A 20,097-nucleotide genomic window follows, 5' to 3' on the forward strand; every position below is an offset into this window, starting at 1 on the left:
GGACAAATTTGTAGGGATTTCAAAAACATCCAAAAAGGTTCAGCTGCTGCCTGACGGCCGCCGCCTGCCTAACACAGAGCAGCTGGACTATGATGCTTAAGTTATAGGCACAGCATACATTCATGTATACAAGTACATAGACGGCGGAATGCTTGGCGAATATCTATATATGATCAAACGTTTTCAAAACGCGTTGCCAAAACACAAAGGAAACGTGCAGCTGACCATCACCTTGAGATTAAATTAGCACATATGTACCGGCGTGGGGTCACTGAAGTCCTATAAATTATGAAACCCAACTATGATTAAACAATGTCGGGATAATTCAGGCGCATTTCGAGTCTTGGTTTATCGCTGCTGGCAGAATTGAGGTTCCGCAGCAGGCTTTTACTTGTAATGCTTAACATCATAACCCCCGCCGTGACTCTGAAATGATGTTACCCTATAACTCCGAGTCCTACTCAGTATGGCTGTAAGGAAAGAAACAAATCTTAAAGAGGAACCATCGCATTTCAAATCTTCCCCGATACACCTGATGGAATATCTTTTTTTTTTCCTGCCTAATGTAAAAAAAGGGCCTGTTTGTGGAAGCTGCCATCGTGCGCCTCATCATGTTTTAAATTGCCCTGTGCTGTTTCAATGGGTGAGTTGCAATTTTGGATGTTAGTGCGTGGGTGTGTCAGTGTAAGAATGTCAGGGTATATTTGCGTGTTGATCCGAGTGGTTCTGTTGGTGGGGGGGTGTTAGTGTGGCTGGTTCTGTTCGTGTGTGTTAGTATGTCAGGGTATGTTTGTGTGAGTGTGTTGATCCGGGTGCTTGTTAGTGGGTGGGTGTGTGTTAGTATGGCTGGTTCTGTTCATGTGTGTTAGTGTGTCTGCCCCTGTGCTAGAGCCGGGTAATTCAAGATTTTTTGGAAATGTAACATTTACACAATTGTCGGATGGTTTTATCGCAGACGGGGCAGTTCCCCTTCGAGAATCTGTCCTATGAACCGATGCCCATTGTCAAGACCAGACCCCAGCCTCCGCTGAAAGTGGTGCATCCGGGCGTACTTACCGCTACTCTCCACACCCGGTGTCTCCGTCTCTTCGGGCAGGGGGGCCGGAGGGCCCGAGTAGAGCCCGTTTGTAGGGGAATGGGAAACCTTTGTCTGCTCTTCCTTCACTTTCTCTCTCTGGAGGTGACAAGATGAGGTAGGGAAAGGATGCAGTCGGGGAACACAACAAATGGTGGGGAGAAGGACGGAAAAGTAAACAAGGGGGGGGGATAGTCATGGAGACTCAGTGCCCCTGGGGTAGGGAGCGCATTGCCCTTTTCTCGGCCCTTTGCTACATTTCTTACAGGTGGCGGCAATAATTTATAAAGTCCGCCACTCGGTACCCTAATACTACTCAGGAGAAAGCCGTACACCCTCCAGACATCGCTATTTCTATATTATGGAGCACAATTCTGCTGCCCTATCCCTCCGCTCTGGGTCCCCCCTTCCCCGCTGCCAGCAGCACTTTTTGCATCACAATTTACAAAACTTCAAACAAAAACACGAAAGGACCGATGGTAAAATAACCCGTGGGAACACAAGTCCTCCCGAGCACAGCCTTCATCTCCTGCATGAAATTTCTCCTGCCCGTCCGGTGGACGTCGGTCTCTATTCTACAGAATGTTGTCGTAAATAAAAAAATCACAATAAAACACTAAGAAGTAGCTTTATGACCTATCAGGCTCCAAAACAATATTCGATATATAGGGGGTGATGAGACTTAGGATGCCATTTGACCTACACTAACCTTTCGCTGTATATTTTGGAGTCAATATAGAATACAGCAGTGAGCGCTGTGGTTGGCGGGTTAAACGTGATATTTCTATCCCAGGCGGCACTGAGAATTAGGATATGATAATTAGAAAAGAAGGAAAGAGCCAATGATCAAATCACAGGGTTTTGGGAGAGATTTGCTAAGCGGCTATAACAGAGGCATCGTTCCTTCTTTCTAGACATAGATGCCATCTTGAGAGGTTGGGGCACCAAGGATGAGACAGTGTGGCAGTAACGATGTAGAACATTTTCCCTCTTAGCAAATCTCCTCCCGTGGTAAAGGTGCGAGGAAGGATGGATTTTGGTGATGGAAGAAATGGAAAGATGGAAGGCGTTGTTTTTGCCGAGAGAGGACAGAAGAAGTGAAAGATGCCAGAGCAGATCCGATGGGAATCTCCAACGTAGGGCGTGAAGTGGCAGGGCCAGCAGTGAGAGAGCGGAGCGGAGACCCGACGCTGTACTTACCGTGATAAAGCCTTCTTTCAATCCCACCCCAAAAAAGGCTAACCAAGCGCTGGTGGGTTGTTTGCAAAGGCGTTAGTATATTTAGCCGTTCTGGGGCCAGAGGGCAGATTTATGCACAGAAGCCAATGAGTCCCTCTGAGACCCAAATGATTAAATAAAGGAGGTAGAAGGACAGACCGGTTAGTCACACAACAAAAGAAACCGAGGAAACAGACACTGCCACGGCTTCCCCCATCCAAAGTCAACCACTTTTCCGCTTTGTCATTTGATGCGAAACGCGTCGGTTGATAACCCAACGGAGCTACGGGGAAAAAAAATACTATGCTTTGTGGGGATTAATAGAGATAATCTACTGAAAGCTCTTCCTTGATGGCTGCAGATACGGAGATCTTGGCTAAACAGGTACCCATGTCCATTCACTTTAAGTTCTACTTGGGTTATGGCTTTTGAGGACTTGATTGGACATCGGAGGCATATGACCTCATCAAAGTCCATCTCTAACCACGGACTTCAAAGAAATGTTATATTCTGAACATTTTCAAAACCTTCAATTCTGCATTGTTAAAAATATATCTCTACCTTCCCAAAAACATATTATTTCATTATATTTCCCACAAAACTACAGAGAGTGGTTGCTCTGGACAGTGGGACCGTGGCACTGCCATCCGGCACTCTGGTTTCCTGACTGGTGGCAGTTACTGGTATTTTTGTACCTTTTTGGTACCTCCCCCGGGGACGTGCGTGACATTGTCCAACGATCCGACCTTGGACTGAACCCTTTCTTTGAAATCCAGCTTCTCAGACTTGACTTCCACGTTACCCCCACCTGAAACAAGAAAAGGAAGGCGACCGGTTTAGTGGGACGTGATGATATCTGGAAATATCTGCGTGATGATAAAGGAGGAGATGAAAGAGAGATTAATAAAGCGTCCAGATTCACACGTCCGCGTCCGCAAAGAAGGGATGTGGGATGGAAACATCTACAATGTCTACTGAATTATGGCGGAAAGAACCTGGGTGTCTTCATTTAATGAACCCTGATATGCTTCCAGATGGAGAGGCGTTAAACGGGGCAAGAGAGGCATTAGATGGGCGAGAGTGCAGTTGTAGAGAGACAGAGGAAAAGATAAGGTTAATACCTGGCTTGTGGTGGATGTTGCCCATGGATCCGCACTTAGAAGTCACGTGTTTCACGTCGACCGGCTTGTGTGTTATCTGTATCTGTAGAGCGCAAAGACAACAGAAGGTGCTCTGAGATGTGGCTACAGTGAGTAGACCCTCCAAGTGGTAGCAAAATCCAATCATTAGGTGTTAACATCTCTCAGCCCAGCAGCAAAGGGGTTAACTGCAGCTGCAAAGCTAATCCAAAGCAGAAGGGGGGGGAAGATGAGTAGAGGATAGCAGGACGGCTTCCACCGTAGAACCTGGTTCTCCAAGAGTGCCTCCAATGGAGACCTTCAGCAGATGGAGGTCTACATTTTGGGCACACTTGGCTTACGCCGTTTCGGCAGGCTGGCATATCCATGGCGGTGTTCTTCCCGCTGTGCTTTGACCCATTACTGAATAAAAGCATCTGATGGATTGCGTTCGGCAGGTTGGTGGTCTAATTGGTATTTTAATTTCCAAAGAAGAGTTCCAAATAACGCAGCCAGTTCCATAACAATACAACAGTTATTATGGACAAACTCAGTCGGTTTGTATAATTCCACAAGCTGGGAGAGCAATATTAATAATAAGTGGGAAAATCAGATTTCAACAACAAATGTTAAAAAAACATTATGAGCCCTAGCTGTCCTACTAACACATTTGCCAAGTGGCCCATTCAACGGTGAATCGGGCTTCTAAAATTCACTCCATTCCTTCAAGTGAGCTGCCACTGGCTTGTCGAAACAAAATCCAAACTGAACCTAGACCCCATTGTCCTCCTGACCATTCAACCTTCGCTAATGATACCCCCTGACTGTTACAAAATACGCAGCAAATATGCAGAACGGGGCAGAAAATGCAGGGAAAGCAGGAAAAAGCAGAAGCTCAAGTAGAAAAGTCAAGACTTAAATACCCCCTCCCATCCCCTATAGTGGGTGTCAGCAAGGGCAAACACAGAGCTAGTCACTCACTGCTCCACCACCCGGAGTATGCTTCAGGTTGTCCTTTGAGCCGCACTTGGACTGGACGGTGCTCACGTCCACCTTCTTGTGGATGATCTGCACCTGTAGGATGAGGGAAGGAGGTGGAGGAGCAGAAGAGGGCAGCGTGGGGTGGATGAAGGGTCCAGACAGTGGGATGGCCAGAGGCAAAGTTTGCAAGGCAGAGATAATGCAGAGAAAGCATGTTTTTGAAGATAGAAAGCGCCAAGCAGGCAGTAATACTGCACATTAACCCTTTTACTGCGATGGGGAGGAAAACACTGTTCACCAGTATCCCCTCATCCACCTGTGAATATGATTTGTGCGGTTATTCTAGCCTACTTCCCTTATTTACCCCCTGGTGTTGTATATGCTGTATATTCGGTAATAGGAATATATTGTGTTCTACCCCTCCGTGACAGGGAGACCCAGCGTGACTACCTTGCCACCTCCGGGCTGATGCCGGATATTGTCGATGGAGCCGATCTTGGAGCGGACGTTCTTCAGGTCCGGGAGAGGTGCCGGGCTGGGCACCGGCTGCAGGCGGCTCTTGACAGACGCTGGGGATTTGGGAGGGGTGCGAACGATGGCAATCTTTTTGGGTTCCCTGTTGGGGGGCGTCTGGGTGGAAGGTGTGCGGGAACGGCTGGTGGGCGTCCCAGGAGACCCCGGGCTGCTGTAGCCGCTCTTTTCTCCAGACTTGGGAGAATCAGCTGGTAAAAACAATGCAGAAAATGATTTTCATATTAATTACCATAACAGTTATATCGTCGGCACAAAGAGAAACCATAAGAGGACAAAACAGAGATGATCTAATAAGCCCAAGGAAAGAACGCAAGTCTTCATTTTCCTGCCTGTCTCGTTTGTGTTATGGGACAGCACAGAATGTCTGTCTATGGACCGGAGTGAAGTCGCTGGTGCCCCAGGCCCCCACGTCAATCATACAATTTAAATGTGGGGCCTTCACATCGTGTTCTTGAGGATGTAGGAATGTGATGTTCGACATGTATGACTTGGGGGGTCTAGCAAAGGCCAGAGATGAGTTTTAAGCTATAGTAGCGTTTTCACGACTACTAAAGGCACCACTTGTCTACGATGGGATATCCACCAGCAACGGAGGGGTGGTGTTATAATGGATGCACGTGGGGCAACTGACGTTTACTCTTCACGGGTATCAGAAAACCTTGAACTAGGATGATTCTCCTGTCCCAAGCGGCTTACCTCTCTCAGGCCTGCCAATGCTGGAAGGTGGCTTCCTCTGCTCGCCTCTAATAGCTAAGGAAGAAACAGAAGTATGATGTCATACGGAGATCAGAACCTGCCCTACAGAACCCAATCACTAGAGCACTACTGGGTATAATTATCCATTAAATGTATGAGCAGCCCTTACACCTTCCCAGTCCATACTTCCATTCTCCTCAGTATCTCCCCTGCCACCACCGTCCATTTCCAGGACTCTAACCACCACTTTACCATTGAAAGCCAAGAAGCTACACACTTCGGTGACCAGTACGAGGCAAAGAGTCAACCAGTAACCATATTCTGAGGTCAATGCTTTCACTATGACATCATGCCCAGAGACCAGCTCAGCTACACACCACCCATGCACTCCCGTGCCCTCCAATGCCTTGTTTGGGTTTGCTCCCCAGGGACAGAAAACACTTCCGACTTGCGGGACATCAACCTTTTCCACCGCAGAATAACCTACTCACACTCTCTAACCAATGACTTACCACTAGGGGGCGTCTTAGGAACAGTGGACATCTTTGATGGGATTCTAGAGGCTGGGTGCTTACTTCCGATGTTCTCGATGCCTCCATCCTGCAGACCGTAATACTACATGTTATTTCCCCCAAATTGTTGGCTCTAACAGATCCCCTATCCTGGTTTTCAGACAAGCAATGCAAGCATATTCTATGTAAACCATACTTAGAGTTAGAGACTGACACCCGTTAAACCAGGGTATGCTAGAATTTTCAATCATGGTACCCGTTGCCCTGGCAATCCTCTAGTCCTCGTGGTAAGTACCATACTGCCCCTGGATTTCATACAGCCAAAAACTTAACGTGGTTTAACGTTCTTTTAATTGTTAAAAAGCAGAAAGGATCAAGGACTGAAATAATAAAAAAAATAGACAGAAACAAAAAGAAGCCTCTGGAGGTATCTTGTCCAATGAGACAGACATGAAAGGTTAGCTCTTTGGTTTGGGATAAGGATGGAAGCGACCATGGAAAGGGGGAAAGGTTTAGGTCACCAAGCCCTATCAAGAGATGTGTGCGGCACACATAGACCATAAAGGAGGATTAGGGGAGCAGACAAGAGGATTCCAACAGACCATTGAAGATGGCGGTGGGTTTGGCCCTCTCCTTACCTTGGTCCTGTGGTCTCGTGTCGTGGTGCTCAGTGAGCGCGACGTGGCGGGGGGTAATCTCTGAGAAGCGCTCCGTACTGGGGCTCCAGAGGGAGTGGAGCTTTTTTTCGGGGTGATTGTATTAGCAGAGGAAGATCTTTTGGGAATAGTGGAAGTTCTGTTGTTCGGGTGTTTGGTTGGGGATGGAGAGGAGGCAGTCTTCAGAACGCAAAGTAAGACGTTAAATCAACAGAGACACAAAATGAAAATAAAATAGAACTCGATATGAATCAGGTGGAAAGTTGACAAGATCAGAGATTTAAAGCATTATTATCTGCTTATGAATGACTTGCTGTGTGTGGTCCGCACCAAACCATCTGTCCCATCGTCACGAGGCAGCTACAGAACCGAGATGCTCGTCCCGACCAGAACATAGAGCCCACCATGAATTAGCTATTTATTTAATACTTATATTATGTATATTTTAATAAAATAACAGGTATGGTGGTTTCCCTTTAACTTGTTTTTTTTTTTTTTTTTTTTTTTTAATTCCGCACATTAAATCAATGATCTTGTGCAATTATAAAAAAAATAAAAAATAACAAAAGATAGAGATGATGATGTAAAATATAAGAATAAACATAAATAAACAAATAATAAAAATGGACGTCAGAGAGAAGTTGTGTCTGAAAGTAGAGGGCTGGCTAATATTGCTCTTGGTGGTGTATCTATAATGGGTTTCCATCATGGGCAGGGGGAGGGAGAAGAATCCTGTCCTTCAGTCCAAGGAGTGGAAAAGGGGCCATTTCTCTTTATAAAAGGTGAAATCCAGAACAGCCACACTTAGTATTGCAAACATCATGGGAACTGCAGCTTTACCGCTGACAGAGTTACGAGGCGTCCTGCCTACTGTGTTCTACGATTCCCAAGTAATTTCCACTCCAGGAGTCTCCGGTGGCCTTCGACATGTAGTAAGAACCCATTGGGAACGTCGGGTTAATAACAGAGACAGTCTCCAAACACCAATTTATTGTCTAGACGCCCTTTCCTAGAAAGAAACCAAGAGGAACCGCGATCCATCTGCCTGTTGGTAAACTACATCTCCCATGATCCTTCACACATCCCATATGAATTTGCTTGGTTCGGAGGAAGGATTAATTATGGTCGCCCCTTCAAAGAAAGTCTTCTAAATGTCTCACAGACACCAGTCAACACATTATTACATTTTTTGATTATTACTTTTTGCTTTGTTCCCATTCAGCCCCTTTAATTAAAATTAAATGGCCTCCACGGACCGTAAAGCTCACCTGCATCCCCTTTCCTTGGGAATCGGCCTCGCGTTTCTCCCGATCATGAACTGTAAAACCAGAAAAATCATGTTTAATTTCTAGGGGGAAAGGCGGCTAACGTCTCGGTCGTCCCGCACGACCCTCGCCCAGCGAACCCATCATGGTGCTGAGTCAATGAACTCCACCGGCCATGATCCATGGCTTGAGGTTCTGAGAATTATAGTTCACCAACAAAAGAAAGTTCCTTAATCCTGTTAAAAAAAAGTAATATTACCGTAAAATACGAATATAATATGCATTTACTTTCAACATGTATACAGTAGGAACACCCCAAGTGTGCAATTTTTGGCATGTGTAGAAAATAAAATAAAAATAAAGATAAAAATTGTTATTTTTCTTAAATATTCGAAGCCATTTTACTATATACAAGAGGAAGAAGCGAATTCATTCTGGAAATCATGCAGCTGAATGTTAGCCGAGAGGCACAAAGCCAGAAACTTTGTTCCGGTTCCAAAGTGTCACGTTCCATATGGATCACTCGCTCAGAGGGAGCATCTCCCCGACGTTTCACGTGCAGGAGAAGTCTGATTATTAGGTACAGGAAGCCTTCAGATGATAACATTTAGGGATTAACTAGTATTTGAACGTTATAAGGCTTAAGGGTAACATCTATAATGGGTTTTATATAATTTTCACAATAGTTTATGAATGTGTGTGTATATCTATATATATATATATATATCTATATATATATATATATATATATATATATATATATATCAACAATTATTTCAGTTAAATATTTAATAAAGAAAGGCTAAAAAACTAAATTACAAAAATTGTGTCTATGTACACCAACGTTTATGCCAGTGACACCATAAAAGCCATTTTGGGTTAATTAAGGTTAAAAACAGCCTAAACAAATGTAAGCTATTTAATTTATTTTAATGATTACACAGACGCTGAGAACAAGGCGTTAGGATGGCTGTTTCTATGGAACAGGAAGGTAAAATGGCTGTTGCCATGGAACAGGAAGTTAAAATGGCCGTTACCACGGAACAGGAAGTTAACATTGCTGTTCCTATTAAGCAGGAAATTAAAATGGCCGTTACCACAGAACAGGAAGTTAAGCTTGTTGTTCCTATGAAACATGAAGTTAAAATAGCTGTTCCCGTTGTTAAAAGCAGTCTAAACAAATAAAACGATTGAATTTATTTTAATAATTACACTGATGCTGAGAACAAGGCCTTAAGATGGCTGTTTCTATGGAAGTTAAGATGGCTGTTCCTATGAAACAGGAAGTTATGCCTGTTGCCAAGGAACAGGAAGTTAAGCTTGCTGGTCCTATGGAACTGAGAGTTGAAATGGCTGCTCCAATAGAACAGGAAGTTATGACGGCTGCTCCAATGGAACAGGAAGCTATGATGGCTGCTCCTATGGTATACATATAAGGTGGCCTCCTTTTTTGTACAGATCCCCTTTCCTCATGTAGCAAGCTGCAAAACGGTTAAAAATCCGGTGGTATCATGGAGTAATAATAGCAGATCGCAAGACAGCTACGTGCCGGATAAAATTAAAAACCCTTGTTTATTTTTATCGCCTAAATGTCCGCCGAGTCACCTCTCATTTATACTCATGTTAAAAAAAAAAAAAAAAGTGTTTATTTTCTGTCGTGCCGGGATATTTTCGGCTCACTAAAAATCTTCAAGCCCCAGGAGGGCGAATTTAAATGGTGACATCATGACCAATGCCGGATATAAAACAAAGAGGGTTTATTAGCTACACAACCCAGCGGAGTTTTAATGGCTATTTAAAATATGTTTCTTAAAAAGAAAAAAAATCATGAGCCAGGATTTTCTTTTAATCCGTCTTTAGAAGGAGAAGAGGAAGACATGGCCTCGCGAGACGCTTCGTACGGTCATTGGTTTCACGTTATACTTTTGTAATCCGTGATTACTATTTAGATCTCTGCTCCCTGAAGGAGCCCCCTTTTGTAAATAAGGAAGAGGGCATCTCCTAGTGACCCTCAGAAACAGATGAGTGAACTCGAAGCCTCATCATGGAAGTAGACACTGTGAGGTTGGGCGAACATGCAGAGGGCTCATGCAATGAAAACCAAAAAAAAAAAAACACAAAATGAGGGGGGGGGCAAAAAACCAGGAGAAGGTGAGGGGTGAAGGACACATTGGAGTAATTGTGCAAAGCATTTCAGAAATCACATTAAGTGAGTCTGAAAAGTTAAAAAAACAGCCAAAGGAGATCAGAGGATGCTTTAGTAGACTGGCCATAACCAGAAGACAACCGGCAACACACCTTTAGGTACTGGGGTCCGGCTGACCGGTATTCCAGATGCATGTGTAGAGACTCGCTTTCTGGGGATCTCCTCTTGCACCAGACCATCTGAGGTATCTCCTTTTGGCACATCTGGAACATCAGGCGACACGTCTTTGCCATTTATTGCTTTGTTGGCATCGACCTCCACCTGGTACACAGACACTGAAGCCCGCGGACGTGGTAATTGCCCCTGAACCGGGAAAGAGTGAGCCGCTATCTCCACAAACGGCTGCTCCAGCCCATCAGTTGGCTGAGCGCCAACGGAGATATCTGGGGGGATGCCACCATCCGCTTCTAGCCGTAGCTCAGGCTCCCTGCCGTTCATTTTCAACTCTTCTTCCTTTCCGCTACAAGTGGTAGGTGTGATGGCCTGGACCAGCTCACTTGATTTGACGCTTTCATCTTCATCCCAAACCGCATGTTTTTCTTCATGGATTTCATCCTCATATTTTTTGCCATTTTGTTCTTTGATTGAGATTTGGACTTCTCCTTGTGTTCCAGCAAATTCTGTCAGCTCATCACTTACTGCTGTCCAGTCGGGACTAAAGTCTCCATCCGTGTCTCCAGTAACCGGCCCAACACCATCAGGGTGTGTGTCCTGCAAACCGGAAAGGCCTTCTACGTCCCTGGCCGACCCCAGGGAAGTCTCCACCGCGTCCATCTCTGGTTTCAATTCCGATTCTGGCGTTAGGCTAACAAATTGCTGGATTGCGTCACCTCCAGGGGCTGATGAAGATGATCTGATCTCCTCTGGGGTGATGGGTTTCATGGGATAACATGAAAAATGTAATGAATGTATGAACTCTATAATATATCCTGCATGTAGGATGTTTCTTACATAAAGTCTAGATAAAATAGTTTGATTTGGATGTAAAGAATGTCACATTAATAATACAATGTATCACACGAAGAGGGGCCACCAGAAAACCCTAAGCAATATTCTAAAATATATATATATATGAAATCTACTAAAAAGATGAATTTTCTGTCTTTTTAACTACTGATAACCAATAACAAAAATTACTGAAGGTGAACTCAGAGTAAAGGCCGATATATTCACCGCGAATGAGGACTACGTGGATATGTTGGCCACCCATGTTTCTTAGATCGCCCCAACACTAGTCCATGTTTCTTCTGTCTCATCCCCTCATCCTTCTACCAGATTGTAAGTTCACAAGGGCAGGGCCTCCTTCTGTTTCGGTACGCCTCATGTTAGTGTTCATTTTGTATATTGTTAATGTTATTCTTCATTCTATCAATACAATGTAACAAGAACTAGTCTGGGTAGGAAAATGTATCTGTCCTCTCTATCTAATCAGAACCATCTCCATGATCTCGGGACATCACTCCGCGTTAGTACGGACAGGAATGACGTAAATTGTACCTTTGGATGCGTCCCCTGCAGCCTGACTGTCTTGGTCAGGAGTGTTCCCAACGCCAGCTTCCTCCGCTGAAGAGGACAAGTGAAGGGAATGTTATTAGCGCCGCACACATCATTCATCGGGACTCATTAACCCCGTGCCCAGTGACCTGCTCCGGAGATACTGGAGACCCAAACCTCTGACACACGTGCACACTTCTCGGACACACTCACGACACACGTATGCTCTAAAACTGTACGCAAAGAACACCCCTATGGTTATGGGGATTGTTTCCCAACAGAAGCTGAAGTCTGGAAATCCTGCCCCCCTCCCGCGCGTCCGTGACATACTCCAGATATACTCCGAAGAGAAAAATACATCTCGCAGACGCAAGACAGCAAACAATGAACTTCAGAATAGCTGCCGGCGGCGTAAATTCCCGGCAACCGATGCTTAATATAGCACCAGATATTCTGGTAGAGCCCCTCGTAATAACACTGTCTGCCTCCAGCTCAGCCTCGATCATATAAAGTGAGCTGTACGCGGCCGTTAAAGGTGCTGTTCCACCTGCTCTTCTCAGAATGACACATTTAGAATCTCCTATCATGTTCATCATGTTACATTTTGCCTCACTCCTAATTTTTTTAGGGAATGCTTAATTGCCATGTGATACAATGGCAGGAACTAATTGGTTGTAGCCATAGACATTGAAAAATACTTCTTGAAAGCTGCTGTGTAGCTTCAATGTAATTAAATCCTTAAAGGGAAGAATAAAAAGGCAGATTAATTTGCTTAACGTGCCAGAGAGATCAATTAATGTTTTGCCGAAGTGGACACTTTATGACACCGTATTTGCCAGACCATAAGAAAAAAATCATCTGAAAAGCAACCTTGTCTTATAATGGAGGTCATCAGACTCCAGATTCGGACCGCCAACAAAGCCTAGGGGTTTGTCACTCACCCTCACTCACCCTCACACTCACGGAGAACGAGAGGTGCAGAGACACTTCTCTTTCTCTGCAAAACCTGTATTTTGGCTTTATACTTCAGCAAAGGGGCGGAGCCACAGCACACACAACAGGGACGGCATCTTCCCCATTCTTCCAATCAGCGGAGATGGTGTGCACAGAGGCTCCGCCCTTTGGAGGAAGTACCCGCATAACGGAGCGGATATCGGGGAGAGGCGGACAAGGAAAGGAGACAGAAGAACAAGAAAAGGTGAGAGAAGAAGCGGAGCTGCGGAAAAGGAGACAGGGACACGGAAGCGGTCGGCCAAGAAGGTAGGGAGATACTGACAGTGAGTGTGAGAGCGTTTTAGAGAGAGTGTGAGAACGTTTTAGAGAGAGTGTGAGAGCGAGTGAGAGTGTGAGAGAGAGTGAGAGAAAAATGAAAGCAAAAACAGCGGTTTGGGGGAAAATACGGAAAAATATACTTTTCTTGATTACATCATCAAATTCCTTAAAATTCTATCCATACTGGTTTCACATCCTATGTATACTTAAAGCAGAAAAAAAAGAGAGGAAAAAGCCACAGAAGAAAGTTTCGGCGTGTTAATTATAAAGGCGTTTTATATGTTAAAATAAATATAACGTATGAAGCTCATGCTCTGAAGCTGCAAGCCTTTCTATCTACCGTATTGTCCGAAATATAGGTTTCCAGATTAAAATCCATACCTCTGGATTCGATTGAATTTTGGGGTAAAAAGCGGGGCTTAAATTAATTCCAGTACGATATAAAACTCAAAGAAATATACCATATAAATAATAATATGTCAAAAGGGAAAATGTGATGCTAAATATACTGTACACATCTTCTGATAAATAAGAATAAAACCAACCAAAAAGGGTTTATGGGGGCGGCCATCTTGCCCAGATGATAAAGAGTCTGCGCAGGATACAAAATCGGAGCAACACAGAGCAGATCGGGCTTAGGAAATAATTAATTGATACAATAAGGAGGATTTCCATGCAAAAGTGAAAACTAAACGCATTAGTAGCCGCACTCTAAAATATTAACCAAAAGAATTAGTAATTAGCAGCGAAAAGAGAAAGTGGTGAAGAGAAAAGGTATGGCGGCGATGAGCGCAAAGCCACCGACAATGGGCGCCATGTGTGGTGACCGTTACCAGCCTTTTACTTTTAAATTGCGAGGGTTTCCTCCTCATAGACCTGCCTGAAGAGGTCCCAATAATAGCCAACTTTCAATGATCAAAATATATTCAGTCAATGGTTCATACAAGGTCAAGTTGACCCTGGGGAACCAGACCTTACAGGGACCAGAGAGCCCCCGTAGACCATCCACTTAGCCGCGGGGGGCTGTCGGTGGCACGCCGTGTCATAGCACCAATCTGGGAGCCCATAAAGATCCTTCAAAAGAGATTTTGATTGTAAATATACAAACTGGGGCTGGAATACTAAACGGCGGGACTGTCGGACCCCACAAGGCACCACATTGCAGTCACAAGAATTCAGAGCCGTTATTGTTGTGTACACACATGCCAGCAAATTAGGGGCCAAGCCATGAAGTCTTACTGACTGGGCCCCCAGTGCGGAGCGATCGTTAGCAATGGGGCTACCTAAGGTGTTCCCTCTGAGGCGAGTAGCCCAGCATGGAATTTGTTCTGAAAATATCTGTTTTAGGAATTCCTCCCTTGCAGTTTGTATGGGATTCACGAAACCCAAAAGCAACTCTGCACGACTTAGTCTCCATAAGGTGTCCTGCCATTAACTCTTTACACGCTGGACTGCTCGTCTTAGAAGGAACCCAGTATCGCCCCCCCCTGCAGATACCAGGGTTCGTCTTACCAGTGGCCCCCTCGGGGATCTCTACGTGACCCTGCTCATTTGCTCCTTCACCGTTCTCTACATCACTTAGTGTATCGGTCACATCTGCAAGAGGACGGTAAGGCACGTGTGTTAACGGGTATGTTTCATACCTGACCCGGTAAGAAAAACACATGTTTCAGATCAAGCATTAAGGTCTTCCAACTTTACTAAATACAGTTTAAAAGATTGGGGAGTGTCGGCCACATCTCATCATCTTTCCTCTCCTTCGATGGTCTGGGTTCGGACCTTCATAAAGTCTCTGAAGCTTAGTATGCACAACTCAACAATGGAAGGGGAGGAATAATCTGGTTACAAATACTCAAGTGGCTTTCACTCACTCACTTTCAAAAAATGATCTTGGGTCTCAACTCACCATCTCCGTGCTGAGAAACACGAGGCAGCCGGATTACTCCCTCTTGGCCGCTCTCCGGGACATGATCGACGCCATCCCCGCCGGTGACTCCTGAGTACATTTGATCAGAAGAGCTGTCGCCCACTTGGTCTCCCATCGCGTTGTAATCCTGATACTGCTCAGTCATCCTGGATGAGATTAACCTAGGAAGAGAGAAAGGCTCATAGATGAAGAACGCATTGTCATCATCATCATCAGCGCGCGGGGGGGCGTTCATCAGGTTTCTGTAAGATTCTGCCAGCTACAAACTGGCATTGGGAAACCCTCCGGGGGGTAATTCTTTGAAACAATAATGCGTTATAACAAGTCAGGCTCTGGCAGCCGCTGAGGGACCCGATTTACAGTCTGTTAGCCGGAGATTGGGCACAGACAGTGACAGCCGAGCCGTCAGCATGCATTCCAAGCGAGAGGAATTCATCCGGACATGAGCGCCGCGCGTCTCCACTAACCAGAGTAACGGGCACCCAGTATCCGTACATAAAGCATACATTTAGAAGAAGTTAATGCAAAGTAGTAGATGCTTCTGGATGTAAAAATGGTGGTGTCACCAACACCCAGCAACACACAAAATCTCACTCTCTAAATATATTACCCCGCTGGCTAAGTTTGTTAAATTCCAACCAAGAATCTCGATACTCCCACTAATGTATTTATATACCCCGGAAGACATTAGCCACGAGAGCCGAGGGACTCTACTTCGTTTTCCGCGCTGGCCCAGTAAGAGATGCCACCTTCGAGCAAACACTCCATACTCCCCACCATAAAACGATCACCGCTTTTACACATATATACGGACCCCCCTAACCTCTGCAAGACGCAGGCTCTGCTAGTTGAGACAGTAACAAGAAACGCGTACGAATATTGTAGGATAAGGGTTGTGCCAAGAAGAACGAAGACTACATTTTATCCGAACAAGAGGGAAGGGAAAGGAAAAAGAGAAGAAAGGGACACAGAAATGAAATTGGAAAAACATATATGGTAGAAGGGTTTGGCAAAGTTCTAGGTGCACCTTGGGACAGACAATCCCCGAAATTCAATAATCTTTGGGGTAAAAAGTGACATCAATCTTCATGAAGCCTCTACTACACACGTGTAACTGTATGCTTAAAAATATCGGGGGGAAAGACGTGTAAGGAGTTGGCTATACCCAGAGGGAACACAAATTAACAAGTCAAATTGCCTGGCTAAGCGTTTCCCACGCCTTGCAGCCAAATGCTTACAAATCAAGCAATACATGAACACAATCACAATTACCGCTACACAACAGCCCCGAGGAATAGAGACGCGCAAAGAGACTGATTTATAGCCCGTTATGTACGGAGGTGACGGCTGAATCCTACCTTCAGAGAGAGCCTCGGGTTGCGTATTAAGTCATTCGCGGCGCGCTGACGGGTTTTTGACACCCAGAGCGATGTCCCTGTGTCAGGAATCTTCTCGGGACAGATAAGTGCCAAGGGAGGTCTCTCTGCTTTATCTTGCGCAGCTGGCCTTGTTCTGACAGGGTAAGGGTTTTATCTGGAGAGAGCAGACCATCTCTGCAATACTTCAGAGCGTCAGCAGTTTACAAGGGGAAGCTATGAGTCCCGTCTCATTAGTCTGTAACTTGTCCTCTCGGAGAAGCAAGGGGGGGGGGACAAGGCGTAAGACCGAGGGGTGATAATTTACGGTCTGTTGCCATGTCATTAAAAGGGACTGCATTCTGCAATTCAGTTCAATTCTGTAGACAGGGATAACAAAGTAGCAACAGAAGCAGGTTGTACTATGAAAGCTCTATATAATTCCAAATGAAGATCATTTGCTTCTAGGACTTCTAAGAGTCAGTCTGCCCTCGGCCTACAAACTGGACGTACGACTGGACAATACATACGTTTTTCATGAGCTGGGCTATTGTGTGTTACATACCCCACTTATTTTAGACATATGCTATTTATATGGTCTGAGTTAGAATACAGTTTGGCTTATGATTTTAGGTACTTCAAAGAAGAAATATGCTAGAAATATATGAGATGTTTAGTGAAGAAACCACCTTAAAAAGCGGTGGAATGTCCAAGAATAAAGACATATCATGAATGCCACTCCGAGGTGCTCACCTCACCAAACTTCCACGCAGGGAAGAACACGCAGCGGTATTTCTCAATGTTATACACCTTGAAGGCATCTCACCAGCATTGATTGAACTTCACTATTCTGTTTAATAGTAAAAGGAATCTCTCTCGAACTGCATGCAGTGAAAACCATATTAGGCACAACGCTGGTATTACAAAATCGACAAATATTTCACACCACAAAGACATATTATCAGCATTCTCTACCAAGGCCTCTCACCAGCATTTATCTCCAAGTAGAACATTGACACAACAAAAAGTGTGATGAAAACATAGACCGTTTTAATGGCAGTTGGTACACTTGCTAAATCTATTTAGGTATTACATTTTTAGCATTTGCCATTATAGACAAAACCACTTAAATCTGGCATAAACTGAATGACGGCATACCAGGCGGCTAAACAAACCCAAAACATGAATCCCTGGAAATTAATCCTGGGTTGACTGCTTCTGGAGCAATCCAGGGTACAGGATGAGCTCCACACCAAAATACCACACTAACAGGATGAACTTAATACCAAGATTCTATGCTAACAGGAAGAACTCCAAAAACAAATTCCATACTAATGGAAACAGCTCCTCACCAACATTCCAGACTAACAGGAAGAGCTCTTTGCCAACATTCTACTCTTACAAGATGAACTCCTCAAAAACATTCCACATTACCAAGAAGAGATCATCACCAAATATTCTACACTAACTGGAAGGGCCCCTTACTATCATTCCACATTTAGAGGAAGAACTCACCACCAACATTCTACAAAGAGGAAGAACTCCTCGCCAACATTCCACACAAACAGGAAGAGTTCCTCACCAACATTCCACACAAACAGGAGGAGCTCCTCGCCAACATTCCACACAAACAGGAAGAGCTCCTTGCCAACATTCCACACAAACAGGAAGAGCTCCTCGCCAACATTCCACACAAAGAGGAGGAGCTCCTCACCAACATTCCACAGAGGAAGAGCTCCTCACCAACATTCCACAAAGAGGAAGAGCTCCTCGCCAACATTCCACACAAACAGGAAGAGCTCCTCGCCAACATTCAACACAAACAGGAAGAGCTCCTCGCCAACATTCAACACAAACAGGAAGAGCTCCTCGCCAACATTTCACAAACAGGAAGAGCTCCTCGCCAACATTCCACAAACAGGAAGAGCTCCTCGCCAACATTTCACAAACAGGAAGAGCTCCCCGCCAAAGTTCCACACTAACAGAAAAAGCTCCTCACCAATGTTCCATATTACCAGGAAGCGCTCCTCGCCAGCATTGTACATTGAGTGTAAGAGTGCCTCTCCTGAATTCCATAGTACCAGAAAGAGCTCCATACCAGTGTTCTTCATTGAGGAGCATTCTACACTAATAGGGAAACGATGCTCCCCAACACACAACCCTTGCCAGCATCCCACAAAGTAGCTCTGTGATTAAACTGAAGCAGGGAACTAAACAACTATATACTGGGGGTTTTTTTGTATTCCAGAAGTTTTCAGCAATTTAGAGGAAGAACTCACCACCAACATTCTACAAAGAGGAAGAACTCCTCGCCAACATTCCACACAAACAGGAAGAGTTCCTCACCAACATTCCACACAAACAGGAGGAGCTCCTCGCCAACATTCCACACAAACAGGAAGAGCTCCTTGCCAACATTCCACACAAACAGGAAGAGCTCCTCGCCAACATTCCACACAAAGAGGAGGAGCTCCTCACCAACATTCCACAGAGGAAGAGCTCCTCACCAACATTCCACAAAGAGGAAGAGCTCCTCGCCAACATTCCACACAAACAGGAAGAGCTCCTCGCCAACATTCAACACAAAGAGGAAGAGCTCCTCACCAACATTCCACAAAGAGGAAGAAGCTCCTCACCAACATTCCACAAACAGGAAGAGCTCCTCGCCAACATTCCACAAACAGGAAGAGCTCCTCGCCAACATTTCACAAACAGGAAGAGCTCCCCACCAAAGTTCCACACTAACAGAAAAAGCTCCTCACCAATGTTCCATATTACCAGGAAGCGCTCCTCGCCAGCATTGTACATTGAGTGTAAGAGTGCCTCTCCTGAATTCCATAGTACCAGAAAGAGCTCCATACCAGTGTTCTTCATTGAGGAGCATTCTACACTAATAGGGAAACGATGCTCCCCAACACACAACCCTTGCCAGCATCCCACAAAGTAGCTCTGTGATTAAACTGAAGCAGGGAACTAAACAACTATATACTGGGGGTTTTTTTGTATTTCAGAAGTTTTCAGCAATTTACAGGGTATTTTTAATAAAAAGGTATTTATGCTCCTCTGATGGAGATTGCTTTCAGTGGCTTTAAAGCTACAATTACTTTGTGTACTTTTACCGGCTTCTCAACTTTTTTTGACCACTCACTTGCGCAAATTCAATATTTTCCCAATAAGATGTTCGAAAGTCACGCTATACTTTTTGCTCCATATGTGGCTGGCATAAGTCCTTTTTACTCCTTGAGTGGGCAATTATAACATTGTAAGGCAAATAACAAGAAGAACCCTGATGAATACGTATCATCTGATTACTGTTCCTTACAGAGGTATGGCCACTGAGCAGGGCTCATGATTTGGAGTGGATTCTTACTGGTAGCAGTTGTATCTTAGGACACATGAAGGAAAGACCTATGAGGTTTGGGAAGCCCTGTACATCTGAAGAATGGGTCTATGGGGATTGGGAAGCTATGAATACCAACAGACAAGTGAGGTTTGGGAAGTTCTGCACACCTGAAGAAGAGCCTTATGAGGTTTAGGAAGAACTGCACACCTCAGGAAGCGCCCTGCAAGGAACGGAATACCCAACATGCAAAGATGAGAGATAATTTTAGTCCTGTAATAAGATCCCATCCATAGTGAATAAGCAGTTTGGGATCAGGACGGAACGCCCTTACCTGTCCGCCGCCTCTCTTCCTTCGGCACGGGATGAGGGAACACCAAATACCTTTACAGTCACCCTTGCACCGACAACCACATACACTGAGCCGTGTTATGCGTGTGTCATGTGT

The 20,097-nt window shown here is 44.9% G+C and overlaps 1 protein-coding gene across 6 annotated transcripts in view; it reads right to left on the reverse strand.

The window, feature by feature from the left end:
• LOC128471126 (microtubule-associated protein tau-like) overlaps nucleotides 1-20,097 on the reverse strand; it is a 31,762-nt gene that overhangs the window by 367 nt on the left and 11,298 nt on the right. Inside the window, exons 1-14 of one of the 6 annotated variants that reach the window (XM_053452991.1) lie at nucleotides 16,313-16,452; nucleotides 14,934-15,115; nucleotides 14,540-14,623; nucleotides 11,759-11,824; nucleotides 10,354-11,124; nucleotides 8,059-8,108; nucleotides 6,773-6,970; nucleotides 6,135-6,222; nucleotides 5,623-5,676; nucleotides 4,843-5,114; nucleotides 4,393-4,485; nucleotides 3,415-3,496; nucleotides 2,989-3,101; nucleotides 1,057-1,174 (exon numbers count right to left, since the gene is read on the reverse strand). In XM_053452991.1, coding sequence (XP_053308966.1) covers nucleotides 1,057-1,174; nucleotides 2,989-3,101; nucleotides 3,415-3,496; nucleotides 4,393-4,485; nucleotides 4,843-5,114; nucleotides 5,623-5,676; nucleotides 6,135-6,222; nucleotides 6,773-6,970; nucleotides 8,059-8,108; nucleotides 10,354-11,124; nucleotides 11,759-11,824; nucleotides 14,540-14,623; nucleotides 14,934-15,099 — 2,155 coding nt within the window. In that variant the 5' untranslated portion in view covers nucleotides 15,100-15,115; nucleotides 16,313-16,452. Of the gene's footprint in view, nucleotides 1-1,056; nucleotides 1,175-2,988; nucleotides 3,102-3,414; nucleotides 3,497-4,392; nucleotides 4,486-4,842; nucleotides 5,115-5,622; nucleotides 5,677-6,134; nucleotides 6,223-6,772; nucleotides 6,971-8,058; nucleotides 8,109-10,353; nucleotides 11,125-11,758; nucleotides 11,825-14,539; nucleotides 14,624-14,933; nucleotides 15,116-16,312; nucleotides 16,453-20,097 lie in introns of those variants that run through there. The other 5 variants (XM_053452988.1, XM_053452989.1, XM_053452993.1 and 2 more) reach the window with 5 other exon arrangements.

The sequence above is a fragment of the Spea bombifrons genome, chromosome 13 (genome assembly GCF_027358695.1).
Source record: "Spea bombifrons isolate aSpeBom1 chromosome 13, aSpeBom1.2.pri, whole genome shotgun sequence".
NCBI classification, from domain to species: domain Eukaryota; kingdom Metazoa; phylum Chordata; class Amphibia; order Anura; family Pelobatidae; genus Spea; species Spea bombifrons.